A 20,130-nucleotide genomic window follows, 5' to 3' on the forward strand; every position below is an offset into this window, starting at 1 on the left:
ATACAGGAAGCTAGCATAATCAGGATTCAGTAATAGGATAGGCAGTCTTCAAGGGATGCCAGATCTCTGACAAATGTAATCAGTTACATCAGCATCCGGGGCTTGATAGCTGCTGTTGATCCAGTACTGATTCATTTTGATAAATGTCAGCCAGTTAATGGAGCCTGTGGACAGATGTACTCTTTTATCCATCACAAAACCTCCAGCAGCACTAAATGTCCAGACAGAAAGCATGCTGGATGCATATTGAGCAAGTTCTGACCAGTGGTCCATCCTCAAGACCCAGTAACCCAGTGGATCCTCAGTTGTAAAGGTATCCAAGTCTGCTCTTGCCCTTAGATAATCTTGCATCATATGATGCAGACGCTGCTGATGGGTGCTTAAACCTAACAGCCCTGAGCGCTGAGGACTAAAGAATTGTTTACAGGCATCGTTCAGCTGGCCACCTTCTCCACCGCTCTTCCTTTGACTGAAAGAAGCCTCAGAAACATGTTGTCCAGGAAATGGTAACCTCCCAGTGTCTGGAAAGGTGTTACACAATTTTGTTCTTCAAGTCATCCTCAAGATGTTTCATCCTCTGCTTTCTCTGCGAAGGCAGGATGAGCTCTGCAACTTTACCCTAGTAACATTGAGCAAGAACGGTTGCCAACCAGTAATGATCCCTCCTTTTTTTCCACGAATCCTTGGGTCCTTTCGCAGGCTTTGCAGAATAAGATTCTGAGTCCTCTGGGTCACTGAGGATGACACTGTCAGGAACTACTTCCTCCCAGCCATGTACTACTCCTGGCTGGGTTTCTGGGGACTGAAAACCATCCCTTGAAGACTACCATATGTTATCCTCTACTTCCATGCTGCCACAATCCTCCTCCTGTCTGTTCTGTGGCACTGCATGAATGGTATTTGCATAAAGGGGGCCTAGAAAGGAAAGAAAATCCTCCGCTTCCTCCCACTGTTCTGCCTCAAGTGCCCTCTCCATGATTCTGCACAGTGTGTACTCCAGCAGGAAGACTAGAGGGATACTGATGCATACGTTGTCACAGCTCACCATCCTTGTGGCCTCCTCAAATGGTCGCAGGACAGTGCACACATCCTTTATCAGCAGCCACCATGGCAAAAAGAGGTGAAGCTCCACTGAGCCTGTCCTTGTGCATACTCGCACAGGTACTCATTTATGGCCCACTGCTGCATGTGCAGCCGCTACAGCATTGCCAATGTTGAGTTCCACCTGGTGGGCATTTCACAAATGAGGTGGTTGTTGGGCATGATGAATTCACGCTGAATGTCAGCCAGTCGAATACTGGCCGTGTATGATCGCCGCAAATGGCCACAGACTTTTCTGGCCTGCCTCAGAAGATCTTGTAAGCCTGGGGCAGAGAGAAGGTTGGCGCCACTGTCGCATACAACCATTCCTGACAGAATCTTTGCTCCGGTGTGGCTCCTGTCCCCTAGACAAACCAGCTCAAGCACCGCATGGCATCTTTTAGCCTGATTGCTTGCGTAGCCCCTTGAACGCTTAGAGAACACTGCTGGTTCAGAGGATAATTCAGCAGAAGAGGCCATAGAGGAAGAAGAGGGGGTGGAGCAGACAGGTATGGCTGAATCATCACCAGCTTTTTGGAGGCGTGGTGGCTGAAAAAGCTTCAGCATTGAACTCTGTCCTGCATCCTTCCCAGCTGCCAGCAGAAAGGAAACTCGTGAAGGAAATGTAGCATGCCTGACCATGCCTGCTGGACCTTGTGTCAGCAGTAATGTGGACCTTGCTGCTGACCTCCCTGTACGAGGCCAAAACATTGCCTTCCATATGATGGTACAGAACCATTGTGGTACAGCACATTCTACAAATTCACAGAATGGGGCAGGTAGCTAAATTTGCCTGGTGAAATCAACCGGTGGTGTACTGCTAGCAGATTGGGTGCAAGGACCTGTGGCACCCATTGCTATACCATCATCCCACTCAGTGGAGGCTGTTGAGAGGGCTAGAGGTATAGTAGGGGTAGAGATCCCAGATGAGGTACAAGGAGAAGTCTGCACTTTTTTACGATTTGGGTCTTTTAGGTGCTGTTACCAATGGGCTGCATGGCAGGTCGTCATATGTCTTGTCAAGCATGTGGCGCCCAAGCATCTAGTGTTTTGGCCATGCTTGATCTGCTTCAGACAGAGACTGCAAACAGCAATGCTGCGGTCTACTGCACAAGTGTTGAAAAAAAGCCCACACTCATGAAATATTTTAATTCAACGGGGAGTCAACAGTGTCCTGCACCTATGTTATGTGATGCAATAGGGTGGCTGCCCTTACAACTGCCTCTGGAGGACATCCTGCCTCATTGGAGTTGTGCCTCCTCCCCACTTTCCTCCTCTGTTCTCTCAGGCACCCAAGTATAGTCAGTGACCTCATCATCCCCTCCCTCCTTATCACTGGAGCCAACGTGGCAGTATGATGCGGCTGGGGCTGCCAATTTCTTGTCCAACACTGGCATTCCCTCTCTCTAGGCTCACGTTATTCCTTTCCTCAACCTGGGAACCAACATCAGGGCATTCAAATTGCTGCGCATCCTCCAGCAGCATGTAACTGACACTATGACCACTTAGTTCAGGTGACTCCTCCGCGCATGATGGAGGGCTACAGAAGAAGTAGCTGTAGACAACGAGCCTGCGGAATAGGCTCCTTTGGCAGCTGAAATAGAAGGCAAACTAGTTGAGCCTTGGTAACAGAGGATTTGGAGGATGAAAATGGCTTAGTTATCCACTACACCACTTTTTCTTCATGTTGTGGCTCAATAACACGGCCAGCACGGGACAAAAAGGACAAGCGTGCCCTGCCTGCAGAGGATACACCATGTCCACGACCACCACTTTTCACTGTGGACACAGAGGCTGCTTGCCCTCTCTTAGCTGCCTGTGAGTGTCTGCCTCTCCTTGTTGGCCTTTCGGACATGGAGATTTTTATAACTTTTTATTTTAGAGTGTGGGATGGGAATTTGGTGCTTGGCTGCAATACTTCTGTGCTCGGTGCACTATAAACCGTTTTATTATTGTTTTATTTAAATAAAGAAAATAGGGGATACAGCAAATAAGGACATTTTTTTAATGCTGTTGCTGCAGAAAAACAATTTAAAATAAATGTAAAAAAAATTAAGAAAGGCAAAAGACCCCCCCAAAAACACTGGTGATGCAGAAGGAAGAACACCTGCAACTCAGAAAGCAGAACAGCAATTATAGAGAACATTTTTTTGCTGCTGCTGCTGGAAAAAAAAATTCATAAAGCCAAAAAAAAAAGGAAAAGAAAAAAGATGATCAAAGTGGTTTGCTGACCAAGCGGCTATCTGCTGGCGGCACCAAAGAAGACAGAAGGACAAGCAGAGAGGATAGAGATAACCACTATAGGAGATAGGACATTCGGCGTTGGAGTGGTGAGAGCCTCCGGGCAGACTCTGTGTGGAAGTGCTAAGACTTCCATATTCTATCCTATAGAGCCGGATTGTTGGGCTGGATGGATTGCTTGCTGCTGAGCTATTGCACTAATGATTGGCTATGCTTTAACTATATGAACTGCCTGAGCCGCTTCCTTATTTCCTGCTACTAACTTCTCTGCTTCTGCCCTCGATTTCTGTATCCATTTGGATTAATTGACCCGGCATGTTGATACTTAGGCTGGCTTTAATCATCAGCTTACGGTCAGAGTTTATGACCGACCGTTATCATACATAGAGGCACCAGTCAAACCTATTCAGCTAAAGCCACCTGATATCAAGACTGATTAATATGAACTTCACTGCAGCATTGTGGCTAATCACAGAGTTTAGATCTGCACTTGCAATCAATAGCCATGTTATATCGATCTATTTAAGCCATGGTTTATTGTTAATGGAGATATTAGTCTGCACATTAGCCTACCTTAGAGGTTGTAAATGACACGGCTTAGTCATCTGTTATGAATATTTCCTCATAAATAAGGCATTACTGCCGATCATACGCTGCTGCCTTACGATTAAAGCACTTATCCAGGCAAATCAACACTGCATTACAGTGTACTTTCCTGTTACTATTTTGACACACATTTATTTATTTATTTCAGGTACTTATATAGCACTGTCAATTTATGCAGTGCTTTACATATATATTGTACATTCACATCAGTCCCTAACCTTCAAGGGGAGTACAATCTATGGTCCCTAACCTACATTCATTCATATATACATATACTAGGGACAATTTAGACAGGAGTCAATTAACCTACCAGCATGTTTTTGGAGTGTGGGAGGAAAGTGGAGTACCTGGAGGAAACCCACTCAGGCACAGGGAGAACATGCAAACTCCAAGCAGGTGATGCCGTGGTTGGGATTTGAACCAATTACCCTAATACTAGGCTGAAGTGCTAACCATTTAGCCACTGTGCTGCCTTATAGTTTAGCCTGATTTTCTGTATCTGGTGGTCAGTCAGGTCTTTCTGGATGGGCTGCTTTTGCCAATTTCTGCTATCCCTAACCATTTGACTTTACTCCATGTATGACATCATCTTTGTATGTGATGGTAGCCCACGCTCAAGTGGTTTCAAGGTGATAACGTTCTCATTCCTTGATTTTAAAAGTGATCAGATGATTTGTTATGCTTTTTTAATGAATAATGCTTTTTGATTTGTGGTCTCAAAGTTTCTCTACTGGTTACACTGTAGTTGGTCCTCTAGTGAAGCCACTTTAGTGGGCTGTCCGTTCTTGACCTCCCAGGAGGTATTATAGTTACGTTTGTTGTTTAAGAAGTACCTCACTAATTAGTTTAGTGAGACAATGACCAGGTGTTCTTTGATTACTTAATGAGGTCCCTCCATATGGGATTATACACCCCTATTTTATATGTTGTTCATTTGTTCAATCCAGGCAATTTGCAGAAATAACCCTGGGCAATAAACAGGTAATTCACAGACAGAGAGACCTCTATCTAGGGTATGAGCAAACAAACATACAACTGTTGATCAGGCAAATAGCTGAATTCCCAGCATTCAATGTAACCATTCTCGATTAAGGTACAGGTGAATATTGCAGATACTTGTGCTGCAGTACTGAGTAATGAGCACCAGATGGCGAAGGTTGAAGGCTGATTGTTATATCTAGCTATGGTACTAATGAGCCAACAAGTAACCACACCACAAGAGGAACCCACTTCTGACCTTTACAGCATCAGCCACCTATCATCTGGAATTTTGACAAGCAGGTGTTTGCAGCTGTGATTCATACATAGCAAAAAAAAGGACACGGTCAGTAGAGTACAAAAGAGTTTTAACCTATTTTATGCATATTACCGCTTTCTTTTTCTTCTTAGGAGTCTTATCTGAAGCCACTTTCTTGCTCTTCTTTGCAGTAGGTTCATCATCACTTTCTTCACTTTTTACATCATCTGCGGGTTCTGAAAAACATATTTACAAGTGAGTTTGCCGTAAATTATATTTACTGAAGAAGAAATGTTCTCTGTAGGAACATATAATGGCATATTTAGACAAAAGGTTAAAAGAGCCAATGCCAAGCAATACCTGTTACTGCTAAAGTCAGAAAGCTGATTCAGCTTTGCAGGTAAAAAATGTGCATTTATTATTTTTGTCCAAAGGAGCCTGTAAAGCATTGCACCAGCAATCAGTAGATTGCTGATGCCATGCAGGTCTCCTGCAGATAGGATTGCCACCTCATCCCTTTAGAACCGAACATATATTAATTACACAGGTTCTGCGGCTGATTATGGAGGTAAGTAAACTCTCTTGGTGCCTTATCTGCATTGAATTGGCCTCAGAACCTGTGTCATTAATATGTGTTCGGTGTTAAAGGGATGAGGTGGCAACCCTACCTGCAGACCTGTCAAAATATCTGCTTGCTGTACGGGATGTACGAGCAAGCAGATATACTGACAGGAAGCTTCAATGAACGACCATGGCACTTCACAGCGCCGTGGTAGTTCATAGAAAACTACAAGCCCATAGCCGCTAAGGCTGTCAGGAGTTGTAGGCACTAATTAACAGAATACTGTGAATAAGTGATGTGGCCATGTGGATGGAGCCCCGCGCGGCCATGCTGCTTTCAAATCTGTCAGATAGTACAGGGAAACTTCTTCCCGTACTATGTGTTTGGGGGGGGGGGGGGGCGTCAGGTGCGGCTGCAGCTATGGAAACATGTTACATGTTCCAAAGGTGATCTTATCCTTTATAAAGAGGGGTAAGTGAGCGCTAAAAGTCAGTAAGCTGCTAAACACAGAAGGTACCAAAAACCTCCAAAATAGACAATAAGACAGCAGGGTGTAGCGCTCAAAACGATGATAGATACTAGTATCTATCATTATCATTTTGAGCGCTACACCCTGCTGTCTTATGATCTTATCCTTTAACATTTTTTCCTATAATATGTTAAGGTCAGACTCCACAGGCTTTTCACAGCATTTCTGGGCAGAACTATATATTTTACCTATACGTGGTTTTCAGGAAAGAGAAGCAAGATTTTCTAATTCACCCCACTCCATAAACTCTAAATTTCCTTAGTTGAACTTTCTTTTCTGCTTTTTATGCCAAATCTGTATTTTTCAAAAATTCACAACAGATTTCTATAGGAACTTCCTCCTTAACACAAGCATGGTAAGCAAAAATTCCAGAAGTAGGATGCAGGAAATCTAGAATGCTAGACTACATGAAAATAAATAAAAGTTTAAGCTAACTACATACAAATAAATATCTACTCAGTACACATCAGTATATATTCAGTATACTGAATACCCGCTCTAAGAATAGTCCTTCACTTCGGATGGTAAGCACTGAGCTTTGGAATAATAAAGGCTAAGTTCACCGTTTACATAAACTGGGCCACGTAGACAAGGGGCCTCAGTAGTATAAAATTCACTGTGGAATTTGTAAAAATATTGTTTAATGCTAATACCATACCTGCAGGCCTTTCTGTCACTCTTGAGGCCTGGCCGAAATACTCCCAAATGTTTACATTCCTATGTCCTGACTTATTTCCTGGACACAGCAGTCATTGGGTGTTGATCCCCAGCATCACAGAAGCTCACACTACTGTAGCCCCTTTCCACCTCATACTCTGGGCTTCAACAAAATGGACACCCAGCTTTCTTTCTTTAAGGACAACTAAACAGATTACCACTTTAGTTGTCCTCAAAGAAGATGGCTCAGCAGCCATTTTGCTGTAGTCCATGTCCTAGAATTAAGACAGGATTGTAGGAATGTAAACATTGGGAGTATTTCAAAACAACATAGGAGAGGGTGCACAGACCTAATGCATTACCATAACTCTTCCATACACCTGAGGAAGAGGACTTGATCCTTGAAATGCGATAGCTGTTCTTGGACGCTGAGGTCTTCCCATGTCATCAGCTGAGAATGGTGAATTCGAAGGCGGTCTCATCTGTATCTTTAGATATGATTGTGCAGGACATGCATTTGATTTTTGAATTGAATTATGGTAATGCATTCGGTCTGTGCACCCTCTCCTTTGTTGTTTTGTAGCTTGCCGAAGGATACCCACAGTCCTGAGAGAGCAGCAAGACATTTGTGCATCATCTCTGCAGGACCATCCAAGAGCACCACACCTGAGTGCAGAGGTTATACATTGGGAGTATTTCAGCCAGGCTTCATAAGTCATGAAAAAACATATCAGTCGCAGTCCAAACTTCGCTCCTCTTACCATAATTATTGTCAGCAAAGTGACTGCATACAACAATGTCTCCTGAAAAGCAACCTTGCTTGACGCATTTCACCACTCCCAGTTTGCTCACATTCCCCCTAGCAAGCCAGGAGTGATGAAAAGCGTCAAGGAAGGTTGATTTTCGGGTGGAGACACTGTTGTATGCAGTCACTTTGCTGACAATTATTAAATATGGCAAGAGGTGCTAAGTTTGGAGTATGGCTGATATAATTTTTCATACCTTTGATGGAGAGTGGAGATGGACTATAATAGCCAGTACCTGGATTGTTCATGTGTAATAAGAGAAGCGAGTCTTGAGTGGAGCTATGGATTTAGGATTTGCATTAAAACAATATTTTTACAAATGGCACATTGTATTTTAAACTGATACCCCTTATCTGCATAGACCAGATTATGTAAAAAGGTGAATTTAACATTCAAAAAAAGACTAGATACACTTCAGAAGAAGACACATTTGCATCATAATTTAAATCAGCCTGCTCATCTACTGCCTGTTCTGCTCTTTCCATTGATAAATACCATAAACAAGAGAGACTTTTCTAGCTTTAGACAGAAAGGAAAGGGTTAGAACATCTGACAGGTTTTACTGCTCTATTCCTGTTGGGGATATTTTTCATCACCTCCTGCCCCTATGGTATTTGTTTGTGGGAAAGAAATTGGTCTATTTTCCTAGCAGGAAAGCAGACAATAGTAAACTGTTGACCTTGATTTTAGCCTTTTGCTTCTTTAACCATTTGCCTACCAGGCATTTTTACCCCCTTCCTGCCCAGGTCCATTTTCAGCTTTCAGTGCTGTTGCACTTTAAATGACAATTGCGCGGTCGTGCAACACTGTACCCATCTGAATTTTTTTTTCACACAAATGTAATTACTATTGGGATTTTACTTGTGCACTATAAACAAAAAAAGTGAACATTTTTAAACAAAGTTTTCTTTGTTTCTATTATAAAATTTTGCAAACAGGTAATTTTTTTACTTGACTGATATGAGTTGATGAGGCTGCACTGATGGGGACTGATGATGCGGCACTGATAGTTGGTACTGATGGGTACTACAGGTAGCACTGATGGCCAGCACTTTTGGGGCTACACTGATAATCAGTGCCCTGATTATTGGTGCAGATGTCTGCTTTGACAGTTGCCAGTGACCGGCAGTACTTTCCTCATGCTGTGGCAGCGTGAGGAAAGTACTGTCGATAAATGGCAAGTTTATTTACATAGTGGTCAGCTGTGGTTGGACACAGCTGATCACGTGAAAAAAGGCCATTGTGCTTGGCCTTTTACCATGTCGTGCGATCAGATATGTCCAAAGGACACAGCAATCACAGACTGTGTCGGGTGCGCACTGCTGGGGGCTCGTTCTGGAAGGACGTCATATGACGCCCTCCCAGAACTGGACAACCGCGCTGTAGCCGTCATTCAGCTATAGCACGGTAGTAAAGTAGTTAAAGTACTGTTTTTGATGAAAAAATGTCTCCTCACATTCTGTCCTGCTAAAGTGACAGGAATTGAAAGAAAATCTTCTAAGGGAAACACAAAGTCACCTACGTGATCCATTTTTGGTGACAGGTTCTCTTTAATGAAACATCAGGGGTCTAAAAGACCCCAGAGTCTCACCTGTGCTCCAATAAATGTAAATGTAGTGCAGATCTCACACCTTTAGATTCTTCCCCAATTATACTGGCTGGAGACAGTGACACCAGGACCTGGTAGTGACGCTTTACACATCACTTCCAGGTCAGTAATAGTAAGGGGAGATCAGCAAATGGATATTTTCTGAACACTCTCCCCTCTACACGGTGGGACCAGCCATGGTGCACTCAGGTTCGCCAATGGCTGTGCGGAGCCCAGGAAACACAGCGGGTGTGCGCATGGGGGAAGGGGGGGATCTGCAGTTTCTGTGGTGTGTGTGTAAGTGATTTGGGGAAGCTGTCGGTTTGTCACATTTATACACACAGTGTGTGTAAAACCACCACTGTAGTTTCTACATGTAAGCAGGTTGAAATGCTGAGTCAGTGAAACAGCTGGGTTCCCTAGTTGGGAGGGAAGGGGTAATACAGTTTTCCACTCTTTTATGAGCTCTGCCTCTCTCCCTGTGCTGTAAATAAAAGAGGGGAGGGCCCTACCCAGTCTGTGTGCTGCGTGGGAAGAAGACAAAGGCAAGCCACAGCATGTAATCTCCAGCTTTTCCACAGAGAGGAAGCTCAGTCCTGCATTACTAGCCCTGCTTGTGGAAGTCTGCAGCTACTACCATGTAGGGGGACTTCTGGGACTTGCAGTCAACCCTGAAGACACTAGCATCTAGACCAGCAATGGGCAAACTACGGCCCGGCGGACCTTTTAATCCGGCCCGCGGAGCGTGGGGAGCTAGGCTCCTCTCACAGTCCACCCTGAAGACCGGTGTAGCATGAAAATCTGTCTCCTATGAGGATCTGTCCCCCTCGACATATCTGCGCATGTGCCGGAGATCGCCGATCGGCTGCTAATGCCTGAAACTGGCACATGCGCAGATACGTCGAGGGGGACAGATCCTCATAGGAGACAGATTTTCATGCTACACCGGAACGACGCGGGAACACGGCGAGAGGAACGCGCGGAGCAAAGGTAAGTGAATTGACACAGGGGGGACTTGGGGACTTAACATAGGGAATGAATTACAATAGGGGGGATGAATTACTATATGGGGGATGAATTACTATATGGGGAATGAATTACTATATGGGGAATGAATTATTATATGGGGAATGAATTACTATGGGGGTGAATTACTATATGGGGGATGAATTACTATATGGGGGATGAATTACTATATGGGGGATGAATTACTATATGGGGAATGAATTACTATATGGGGAATGAATTACTATATGGGGAATGAATTATTATATGGGGGTGAATTACTATGGGGATGAATTACTATATGGGGGATGAATTACTATAGGGGGGATGAATTACTATAGGGGGATGAATTACTATAGGGGGATGAATTACTATAGGGGGGATGAATTACTATATGGGGGATGAATTACTATATGGGGGATGAATTACTATGGGGGATGAATTACTATATGGGGGATGAATTACTATATGGGGGATGAATTACTATGGGGGATGAATTACTATATGGGGGATTAATTACTATGCTTACTATGGGGGAATATTACTATACTTACTATGGATGACACATACACATCATTCATCTACTCTTGGTCCGGCCCCCGGGTCCAATATATGAATCCATTGCGGCCCTCAAGTCAAAAAGTTTGCCCACCCCTGATCTAGACTCTGCCAAAAATGGACTTTTGCCTGTGCAGGTATGCTGGGGCAGGAGCTGTAGTTAGGGACAGGTGGGGTGGGCATGTCCCTCCGAATTGCAACAACTGACAGTGAAGGTGTATATTGATCCAGGGCATGAGAGAGGTAACTGGAGTCCAGTTTATCTGTTCAAGTGTCTGTGGTGTATGGCTATCTCTGAGTTGGAGGTCTGCCTTAAGGTCGATTTATCCCTGAAAGCGACATATGCCCTGGTCCGAGGCAATGGAGAGCATGGCAAAATTAAAGGCACCCCATGTGCAAGGCGAGTGATCCATCCTACGTGCCCAGCATAGCCCAGAAGAACCCACCCAGAAAGTAGTCCTCTTTTGCAGTGCTGCCAACCCCCACAATTTTTTACTGACAAAAAATGGAAAATGTATTGACTGATCACCCTTTTTACTGACAACCTGAAAAATAAATTGAAAACTAAGACAATAATATTTAACCAGTATAAACACAATATGGAAAAACACAGACAATACCCATAACAATTAATTTGACTGGTTTACACTTAGAAAAGTCAACAAAGCATGACAAATTATCAGCCCTGATATTTACAAGCAGTTGTAAAAATCACTGAGTGTTACAAAGTGTCCATACATTTACTGATGGTTGGCAACTCTGACCTTTTGTGAGCCACACTTGGTGCCCGACGAGGAGGGGATCATGGAGGAAATACCATCCACCTACCCCCTACATAAAGCTGTGGCTAAACTACAAGTTTACAGCTGGATGGACACTTAGGCTCCATGTACACGGGACACTTCTGAACGATGGAAACTGACTGCTGGAAAACGTAGGTTAAAAAACGTTTAGCTGCATTTGCATAACACGTTTATATGCGTTTGCATTTAGAAGCGTTTTTTAAAGATAAGCACAGGAGAACCTCCCAAATGCCCAGAATGCACTGAAAAGTGGTAAGTTATCAACTATCTCAGACTATTTCAGAGAAATACAGAGAGAAGAAGCAGAGACAGCAGTATGTGTTGAGATAATTAGGTGTGAGTTGCTCATTAAAATTTATTTTGTTTCCAAGGGTGGGAAAGGTGTCTGGAGGAGTGAGTCATTAAGGCCACGAAGCCACGATTAAGCCACGATTAAGGCAAGAAGTCTTCAAGAGGAATTTGAGGTGTGAATGGTCATTAACATATCTTTTGTTTCCAAGGGTGGGAGAGGTCCGAGGTGTGAATTGGCATTTAAAAGCGTTTTGCGTTTGAAACGCTGATAAAATCGACTGCTGAACACAAGTTTTCTGCATTTAAAAAAACAACTGTAAACTCAAATGCCTGTAAACGACTGTAAACGAAGATGTGTACATGGATACATAGGAAAACATTAGGGTGAGTTCAGGGGCTGCTGAAAAAAACGCTGAACAGCTCCTGAACGTGAATTTATCAGCTGCAGTGTACATGAGCCCTTAAGACAAAACAGTACACACTAGAAACTCGGGAGGACTGCGCCAGAGACATGCAAAAATGCAGATATGAAGTCAAAGATAACACAATAGGTAAATATACTTACAGTTCAAAGAGATGGAAATGACCGTCACATGGCTAAATTAGACAGGCTTTTCCTTTTGTTAAAGGATAAGTTCACCATTGGGAATATATTACATGTTTCACCCATGGTAAGGGTGGAACATGTAACATGTTCCCAATCCTTCACTCGCTGCCCGATTTTCCTGCCCCCCCCCCATGACAGCAGGGAGAAGTTCCCCGTACTAGCTGGTACTTGTTAAAACCAATATACAAAAAACATTCATGCCTACATATGAATAAATATCAAAAAACTATTGTGCAGCTGCCACTTCTAATCCAAAAAGAACATAAACAAATGTGCTACCAATGGAGCTTGCTCATCACCATCAACAGCAGAAAACCTTGTGTTAACATTTAACCACTTGCCCTCCAGAGGATTTACCCCCCTTCCTGACCAGGCCATTTTTTGCGATACAGCGCTGCCTTACTTTGACAATTGCATGATCATGCAACGCTGTACAAAAATGAAGGCTAAGAATATACATGCATTATACATACTAGGGGGAGTACAACTGGGGGAATCAATGGTGGAGAAGGATCTGGGAGTTCTGGTAGATCACAAGCTTAATAATGGCATGCAATGCCAAGCTGTGGTTTCTAAAGCGAGCAAAATTCTCTCTTGTATTAAAGGAGGTATAGACTCCAGAGAGAGATATCATATTACCCCGGTACAAATCATTAGTAACACCTCTTGTGGTGAACCCTCTGTATTCACTCTGGTGAAGTCTTCTCTTGATTGTTGACTTTGACACACATACAGTGGGGATCGAAAGTTTGGGCACCCCAGCTAAAAATTTGTATTAATGTGCATAAAGAAGCCAAGGAAAGATGGAAAAATCTCCAAATGGCATCAAATTACAGATTAGACATTCTTATAATATGTCAACAAAAGTTAGATTTTATTTCCATCATTTACACTTTCAAAATAACAGAAAACAAAACAATGGCGTCTGCAAAAGTTTGGGCACCCTGCAGAATTTATAGCATGCACTGCCCCCTTTGCAAAGCTGAGACCTGCCAGTGTCATGGATTGTTCTCAATCATCGTCTGGGAAGACCAGGTGATGTCAATCTCAAAGGTTTTAAATGCCCAGACTCATCTGACCTTGCCCCAACAATCAGCACCATGGCTTCTTCTAAGCAGTTGAATAGAAAACTGAAACTGAAAATAGTTGACGCTCACAAAGCTGGAGAAGGCTATAAGAAGATAGCAAAGCGTTTTCAGATGTCAATATCCTCTGTTCGGAATGTAATTAAGAAATGGCAGCCATCAGGAACAGTGGAAGTTAAAGCAAGATCTGGAAGACCAAGAAAAATATCAGACAGAACAGCTCGCAGGATTGTGAGAAAAAGAATTCAAAACCCACGTTTGACTGCACGATCCTTCCAGAAAGATCTGGCAAACACTGGAGTTGTGGTACACTATTCCACTATAAAGAGATACTTGTACAAATATGGTCTTCATGGAAGAGTCATCAGAAGAAAACTTCTTCTACGTCCTCACCACAAAAATCATCGTTTGAACTTTGCAAATGAACATATAGACAAGCCTGATGCATTTTGAAAACAAGTTCTGTGGACCGATGAGGTTAAAATTGAACTTTTTGGCCGGAATGAGCAAAGGTACGTTTGGAGAAGAAGGGGCACAGAATTTAATGAAAAGAACCTCTGTCCAACTGTTAAGCATGGGGTTGGATCAATCATGCTTTGGGGTTGTGTTGCAGCCAGTGGCACAGGGAACATCTCACAAGTAGAAGGAAAAATGGATTCAATAAAATTTCAGCAAATCTTGGATGGTAACTTGATGTAATCTGTGAAAAAGCTGAAGTTAAAGAGAGGATGGCTTCTACAAATGGATAATGATCCTAAACACACCTCTAGATCCACGGGGGATTACATCAAGAGGTGTAAACTGAAGGTTTTGCCATGGCCTTCACAATCTCCTGACCTCAACATCATTGAAAATCTATGGATAGACCTTAAAAGAGCAGTGCGTGACAGACAGCCCAGAAATCTCAAAGAACTGGAAGACTTTTGTAAGGAAGAATGGGCAAAGATACCTCAAACAAGAATTGAAAGACTCTTGGCTGGCTACAAAAAGCGTTTACAAGCTGTGATACTTGCCAAAGGGGGCAGTACAAGATATTAACTCTGCAGGGTGCCCACACTTTTGCAGACGCCAGTTTTTTGTTTTCTGTTATTTTGAAAGTGTAAATGATGGAAATAAAATCTAACTTTTGTTGACATATTATAAGAATGTCTAATCTGTAATTTGATGCCTTTTGGAGATTTTTCCATCTTTCCTTGGCTTCTTTATGCACATTAATACAAATTTTTAGCTGGGGTGCCTAAACTTTCGATCCCCACTGTACACCTACCTCCTGGAGAGTGTTCTTGATCTGGCCAACTGTTGTGAAGGGTGTTTTCTTCACCAGGGAAAGAATGTTTCGGTCATCCACCACAGTTGTTTTCCGTGGTCTTCCGGGTCTTTTGGTGTTGCTGAGCTCACCGGTGCGTTCCTTCTTTTTAAGAATGTTCCAAACAGTTGTTTTGGCCACGCCTAATGTTTTTGCTATCTCTCTGATGGGTTTGTTTTGTTTTTTCAGCCTAATGATGGCTTGCTTCACTGATAGTGACAGCTCTTTGGATCTCATCTTGAGAGTTGACAGCAACAGATTCCAAATGCAAATAGCACACTTGAAATGAACTCTGGACCTTTTACCTGCTCATTGTAATTGGGATAATGAGGGAATAACACACACCTGGCCATGGAACAGCTGAGAAGCCAATTGTCCCATTACTTTTGGTTCCTTAACAAGTGGAAGGCACATATGCAAACTGTTGTAATTCCTACACCGTTCACCTGATTTGGATGTAAATACCCTCAAATTAAAGCTGACAGTCTGCAGTTAAAGCATATCTTGTTTGTTTCATTTCAAATCTATTGTGGTGGTGTACAGAGCCAAAAATGTTAGAATTGTGTCGATGTCCCAATATTTATGGACCTGAGTGTACATATATGCGCATATTCTATGTGCGGGCGGTGAGTGCGCATTTTTGCCATATATTCCCTGTCACTGGTTTTGGAGTCACCTGCTGTTGTGGAAGTTATTATTGGTGCCACATACCACTTCTAGTCAAGTGGACGATTATTAATTGAACAAACTTTTCATGAATTTCATTTTTATTATTCATATTATTTGAGGTGTCCAATCACAGCTGATTGCATGTAAATAGGGAAATGCCGGTTATCGGCATTCCTCTCCTCACAAGCTGTCACGCTGACAGCTCGCGAGGAGAAGAGAGCCGGTAATCGGCATTCCTCAGAGGGGACATGTACACTGATCATCAGGGCACTGATGATCAGTGTGCCCTGATGATCAGTGTAGCCCCAGCAGTGCCACCTGTCAGTGTCCATCAATGCCAGTTGTCAATGCTCATCAATGCCACCTGCTAGTGCCCATCAATGCCACATATCAGTGCCTACCAGTGCACATCAATGCCACATATCAGTGACCATCTGAGCTGCATTTTCAGTGTCACCTATCAGTGCCACCTATCAATGCCAATCAGTACCACCTATCAGTGCCCGTCAGTGCTGCCTATCAGTGCCGCCTAACAGTGCCAGTCAGTGCCGCCTATCAGTGCCAAATATGAGTGCTGCCTTTCAGTGCCCATCATTGATGCCTGTCAATGCCCATCCGTGCCACCTACCAGTGCCTTATCATCAGTGCACATCAATGCCACCTATCAGTGCCCATCAGTGCAGCCTATCAGTGCCCATCACTGCAGCCTCATTAGCGCACATCAGTGAAGGAGACAAATCACTTATTTACAGAATTTTATAACAAAAACTAAGAAAAAACTTTTTTTTTTTCAAAATTTTCAGTTGTTTTTGCTTTGTTTAGTAAAAAATTAAAAACCCAGAGGTGATTAAATACCACCAAAAAAAAGCTCTGTCTAAAAAAATGATAAAAATTTCATATGGGTACAGTGTTGCATGACGAGGCTATACAGATGTTTTTAACCTACGTTTTCCAGCAGTTTCCATCGTTCAGAAGTTTCCCGTGTACATGGGGCCTAAGAGGCTTGGAGGAGATCAGCTATGAGGAAAGATTATAGGAACTGAATTTATTCTCTCTTGAGAAGAGGAGATGAAGGGGGGATATGATCAACAGGTATAACTACATCAGTGGTTCATATAGTGAACTCGGTGTAGAGTTATTCACCCTGAGGTCATCACTGAGGACAAGGGGGCATTCTTTACATCTGGAGGAAAAGAAATGTAATCTCCAAATATGGAAAGGTTTCTTCACAGTGAGAGCTGTGAAAATGTGGAATAGACTCCCTCAAGAGATGGTTCTGGCCAGCTCAGTCGATTGCTTTAAAAAGGCCTGGATTCTTTCTTGGATACACAGAATATAACTGGATACTAACATTTATAGGTAAAGTTGATCCAGGGAATATCTGATTGCCTTTCGGGGGATCATGAAGGAATTTCCTCCCCTGCAGGAGAAAATTGCATCATGCTTTGCTGGGGTTTTTTTTGCCTTCCTCTGGATCAACTGTGGGTGTAGGATTATAACTTTTCATTTTTAATGGTTGAACTGGATGGAGTTTTGTCTTTTTTGAGGCAGACAAGCTATATAACTATGTCCTTTTTTTCTTTCTTTTGGTGGTATTTGATCACCTGTGCAGTTTTTATTTTTTGCGCTATAAACAAAAAAAGACAGTTTTGAAAAAACAAAACAATATTTTTGACATTTTGCTATAAAGCATATCCAGTAAAAAATGTTTAAAGAAAATCAAAATTTCTTCATAAATTTAGGCCAAAATGTATTCTGATTCATGTCTTTGCTAAAAAAAAATCCCAATACATGTAAATTAATTGGTTTTGGTGAAAACTATAGTGTCTACAAATGGTGGTATATATACTGGATTTTTTATTTATTTTTTTTAATACTAGTAACGGCAGCAATCAGCAACTTATAGCGTGACTGCAAGACTGCGGCGGGCAGGCTGACACTGGATGGGAACTAACTGCCGTTGACATCCCAGTAACACTAATACAGTGATCAGTGCTAATAAAAAGCACTGACACTGTACTAATTAACATCTGGGGTGATCAAAGGGTTAACTGTGTGCTGTTTTACATAATGTGCTGTGTGTGTTGTAATAGGGAAACATGCTGCTGTGTATTTCTCTGATGTGCAGAGAAATACACAGCAGGATGTTCTTGCTGGCAGGAGAGAGACCTGTGTTGTCTACACACAGGTCTCTCCCCTGTCAGTGTTACTCGGCAATCGCCGGCAGCGAATCTCCGGCCGGGATCCGGTGATTGACATTTGTAGCCGCCAATGGCGGCTCATGTGTGCCCCCTACCCGGAAATGCAAATCACGTAAATATACGTGATTATGCGCAGCTTTGCCGCCCAGTAGCAGTAGTTCTACTATAGGGAGGCGGTTAAGTGGTTAACTCAACATACCCACTGCCTTTCCTAATATATAATACAAATGAATATAGTGCATAACATATGAAATTATATGTGCAAAGTCCCAAGCCATACTCAGTCCATAAACTCAAAACATTTTTAAAACAGCGCTCCCATGCAGGGCTCTGCCAACATAGCCGCGTCATTCATTCACAGTGTTTTGTGAATTAATGGACTACAAGTACCGACAGCCTTAGTGGCTGTCGGATTGTAGTTCGCAATGAACTACCACGGCACTGTTAGCGCTGTGGTAGTTCATTGAGTCTTCTTGTCAGAGGTATCGGCTTACCTGTATGGGATGTAGGAGCAAGCAGATAAACAGGTCTGCAGGAGACATGCATGGCACCAGCAATCTGCTGATTACTGGTGCAGTGCTTTACAGACTCCTACTACAAAAAATATAGATGCACATTGTTTTACCTGCAGAAAAATGTGCATTTATTATTTATTGTAGAAATATGAACTTGTCCTTTAAAGCTTTGTGAATATAACCCTATAATAGTACAAGGTTCAGCTGAAAATATACAAAAATCCAGAATGTAGGAAGGTAATACATGTATCCCAGTAACAGCTTTTACTAAACTGTGAACTGCTGCAGGATTACAAGTGGTACACAGACATTCATATATTAACATTTTATAAACGATTTATTATATTTTAAATCATATGAAAGCTCTAATAAGGAGTCCTGGAATGGAAAGAATGTCCAGAAATATACTCCATCTTCATTATGAGTCATATGACAAGCTTTAGTTTCACCTTGAGGGGTGCAGTGATAGGATACCAAGCAGGAATCTCAGTACTGGTGAATGAGGGAAACGTGTAACCTTGCAGCACATGTAAAAAACATTGTCACATGTTTTACTTTGTGGTGGCCAGAGATCATTGTATATCCCAGCCAAAACACTACACAAAATCCCAAAGTATATCCAAAGCCAATCCTTTTTTCATTTAGATAGCGTAGCAAGTTGGTAAAACCCCTGTCAAGTTGTTTTTTTTCTCTAGAATCCAAGTCCCATTTGAGAGACTTACGATCACTTCCTGTCTAGTTGCCACAACAGAAAATAAGAGCAAGCCTAGGTTCACACTAGTTCTGCTGCATAATCATGCATTTTTCAGTATGTTTCTTTATTGTATCTTGATGTGTTTTCATGCTTCACATGTTTTTTGGGGGGGTTTTGTATGAGGAAAACCCTGCAAAAAAGAAAAACACACAAAAAGGGGGTTCCACAGACCTCTATGGGTACTTTGCAAGGTAAAGTCTACAGTCTTGGAGAAAAAATCAGTTTGTAAATGGATAGGAAACTGGCTAAAAGACCGTATTCAGAGAGTAGCGGTTAATGATTCATACTTTTGAATGGTCCAAGCTTGTTAGTGGTGTTCCCCAAGGTTTAGTGTTGGGACTCTTACTTTTTAACATCCTTATAAATGATATAGGGTCTGGGAATAAAAATACCATTTCAGTCTTTGCAGATGACACCAAGTTATGCAGTGACATAACAGCCTTACAGGATGTCTCCAATTTACAATCCGACCTCAATGCACTGTTTAACCACTTCCCGACTGGCCCATATATATATAAACGGCTTGACGGGAGAAATACAGGGGCGGGAGGCCGTTTATAAATGTCCTCCCCGCTTCCCTGCTTGTGCGCACTCCCAGGGAGTGCGCAGCACCACGATCTGGTGCCTGCTGTGTCCGGAACACCGATTACTGTACGGGACCTCTGTGTGAGGTCCCGATCATGTGATCACTGATTGGCCAATCAGTGATCACATGGATAGTAGTAAGCAAGATGTCACTTCTGACATTATTGCTTACTACGTGTGAAATCTGTGAATGATCACAGAGGTCACATGATACAAGGCTATTCACAACAGCCTTGTACCATGTGACAAGCTGTGACCAATCACAGCTTGCACAGTATTTCTCAATGGCTGCAAGGATGCAGACAGAGAGAAGGAGAAATGATTGATTTTACAGCCTTTATGGGTGTAAAAGCAATCAGTGTAAAAAAAAAAAAAAAAAAAAAATCTTCATCACCCCCCACAAGTGTCACTATGGTGACACTGTACTGCTAGGGTGACAGTATGT

The 20,130-nt window shown here is 42.7% G+C and overlaps 1 protein-coding gene across 4 annotated transcripts in view; it reads right to left on the reverse strand.

Moving 5' to 3' along the window:
• CMSS1 (cms1 ribosomal small subunit homolog) overlaps positions 1–20,130 on the reverse strand; it is a 487,925-nt gene that overhangs the window by 36,602 nt on the left and 431,193 nt on the right. For all 4 annotated transcript variants that reach the window (XM_089682959.1, XM_089682960.1, XM_089682961.1 and 1 more), the window contains one exon: positions 5,297–5,400. In XM_089682959.1, coding sequence (XP_089539085.1) covers positions 5,297–5,400 — 104 coding nt within the window. The remainder of the gene's footprint in view (positions 1–5,296; positions 5,401–20,130) is intronic.

The sequence above is a fragment of the Staurois parvus genome, unplaced genomic scaffold (assembly GCF_062004578.1).
Source record: "Staurois parvus isolate SC_StPar_1 unplaced genomic scaffold, SC_StPar_1.0 ptg000299l, whole genome shotgun sequence".
Lineage (NCBI taxonomy): Eukaryota > Metazoa > Chordata > Amphibia > Anura > Ranidae > Staurois > Staurois parvus.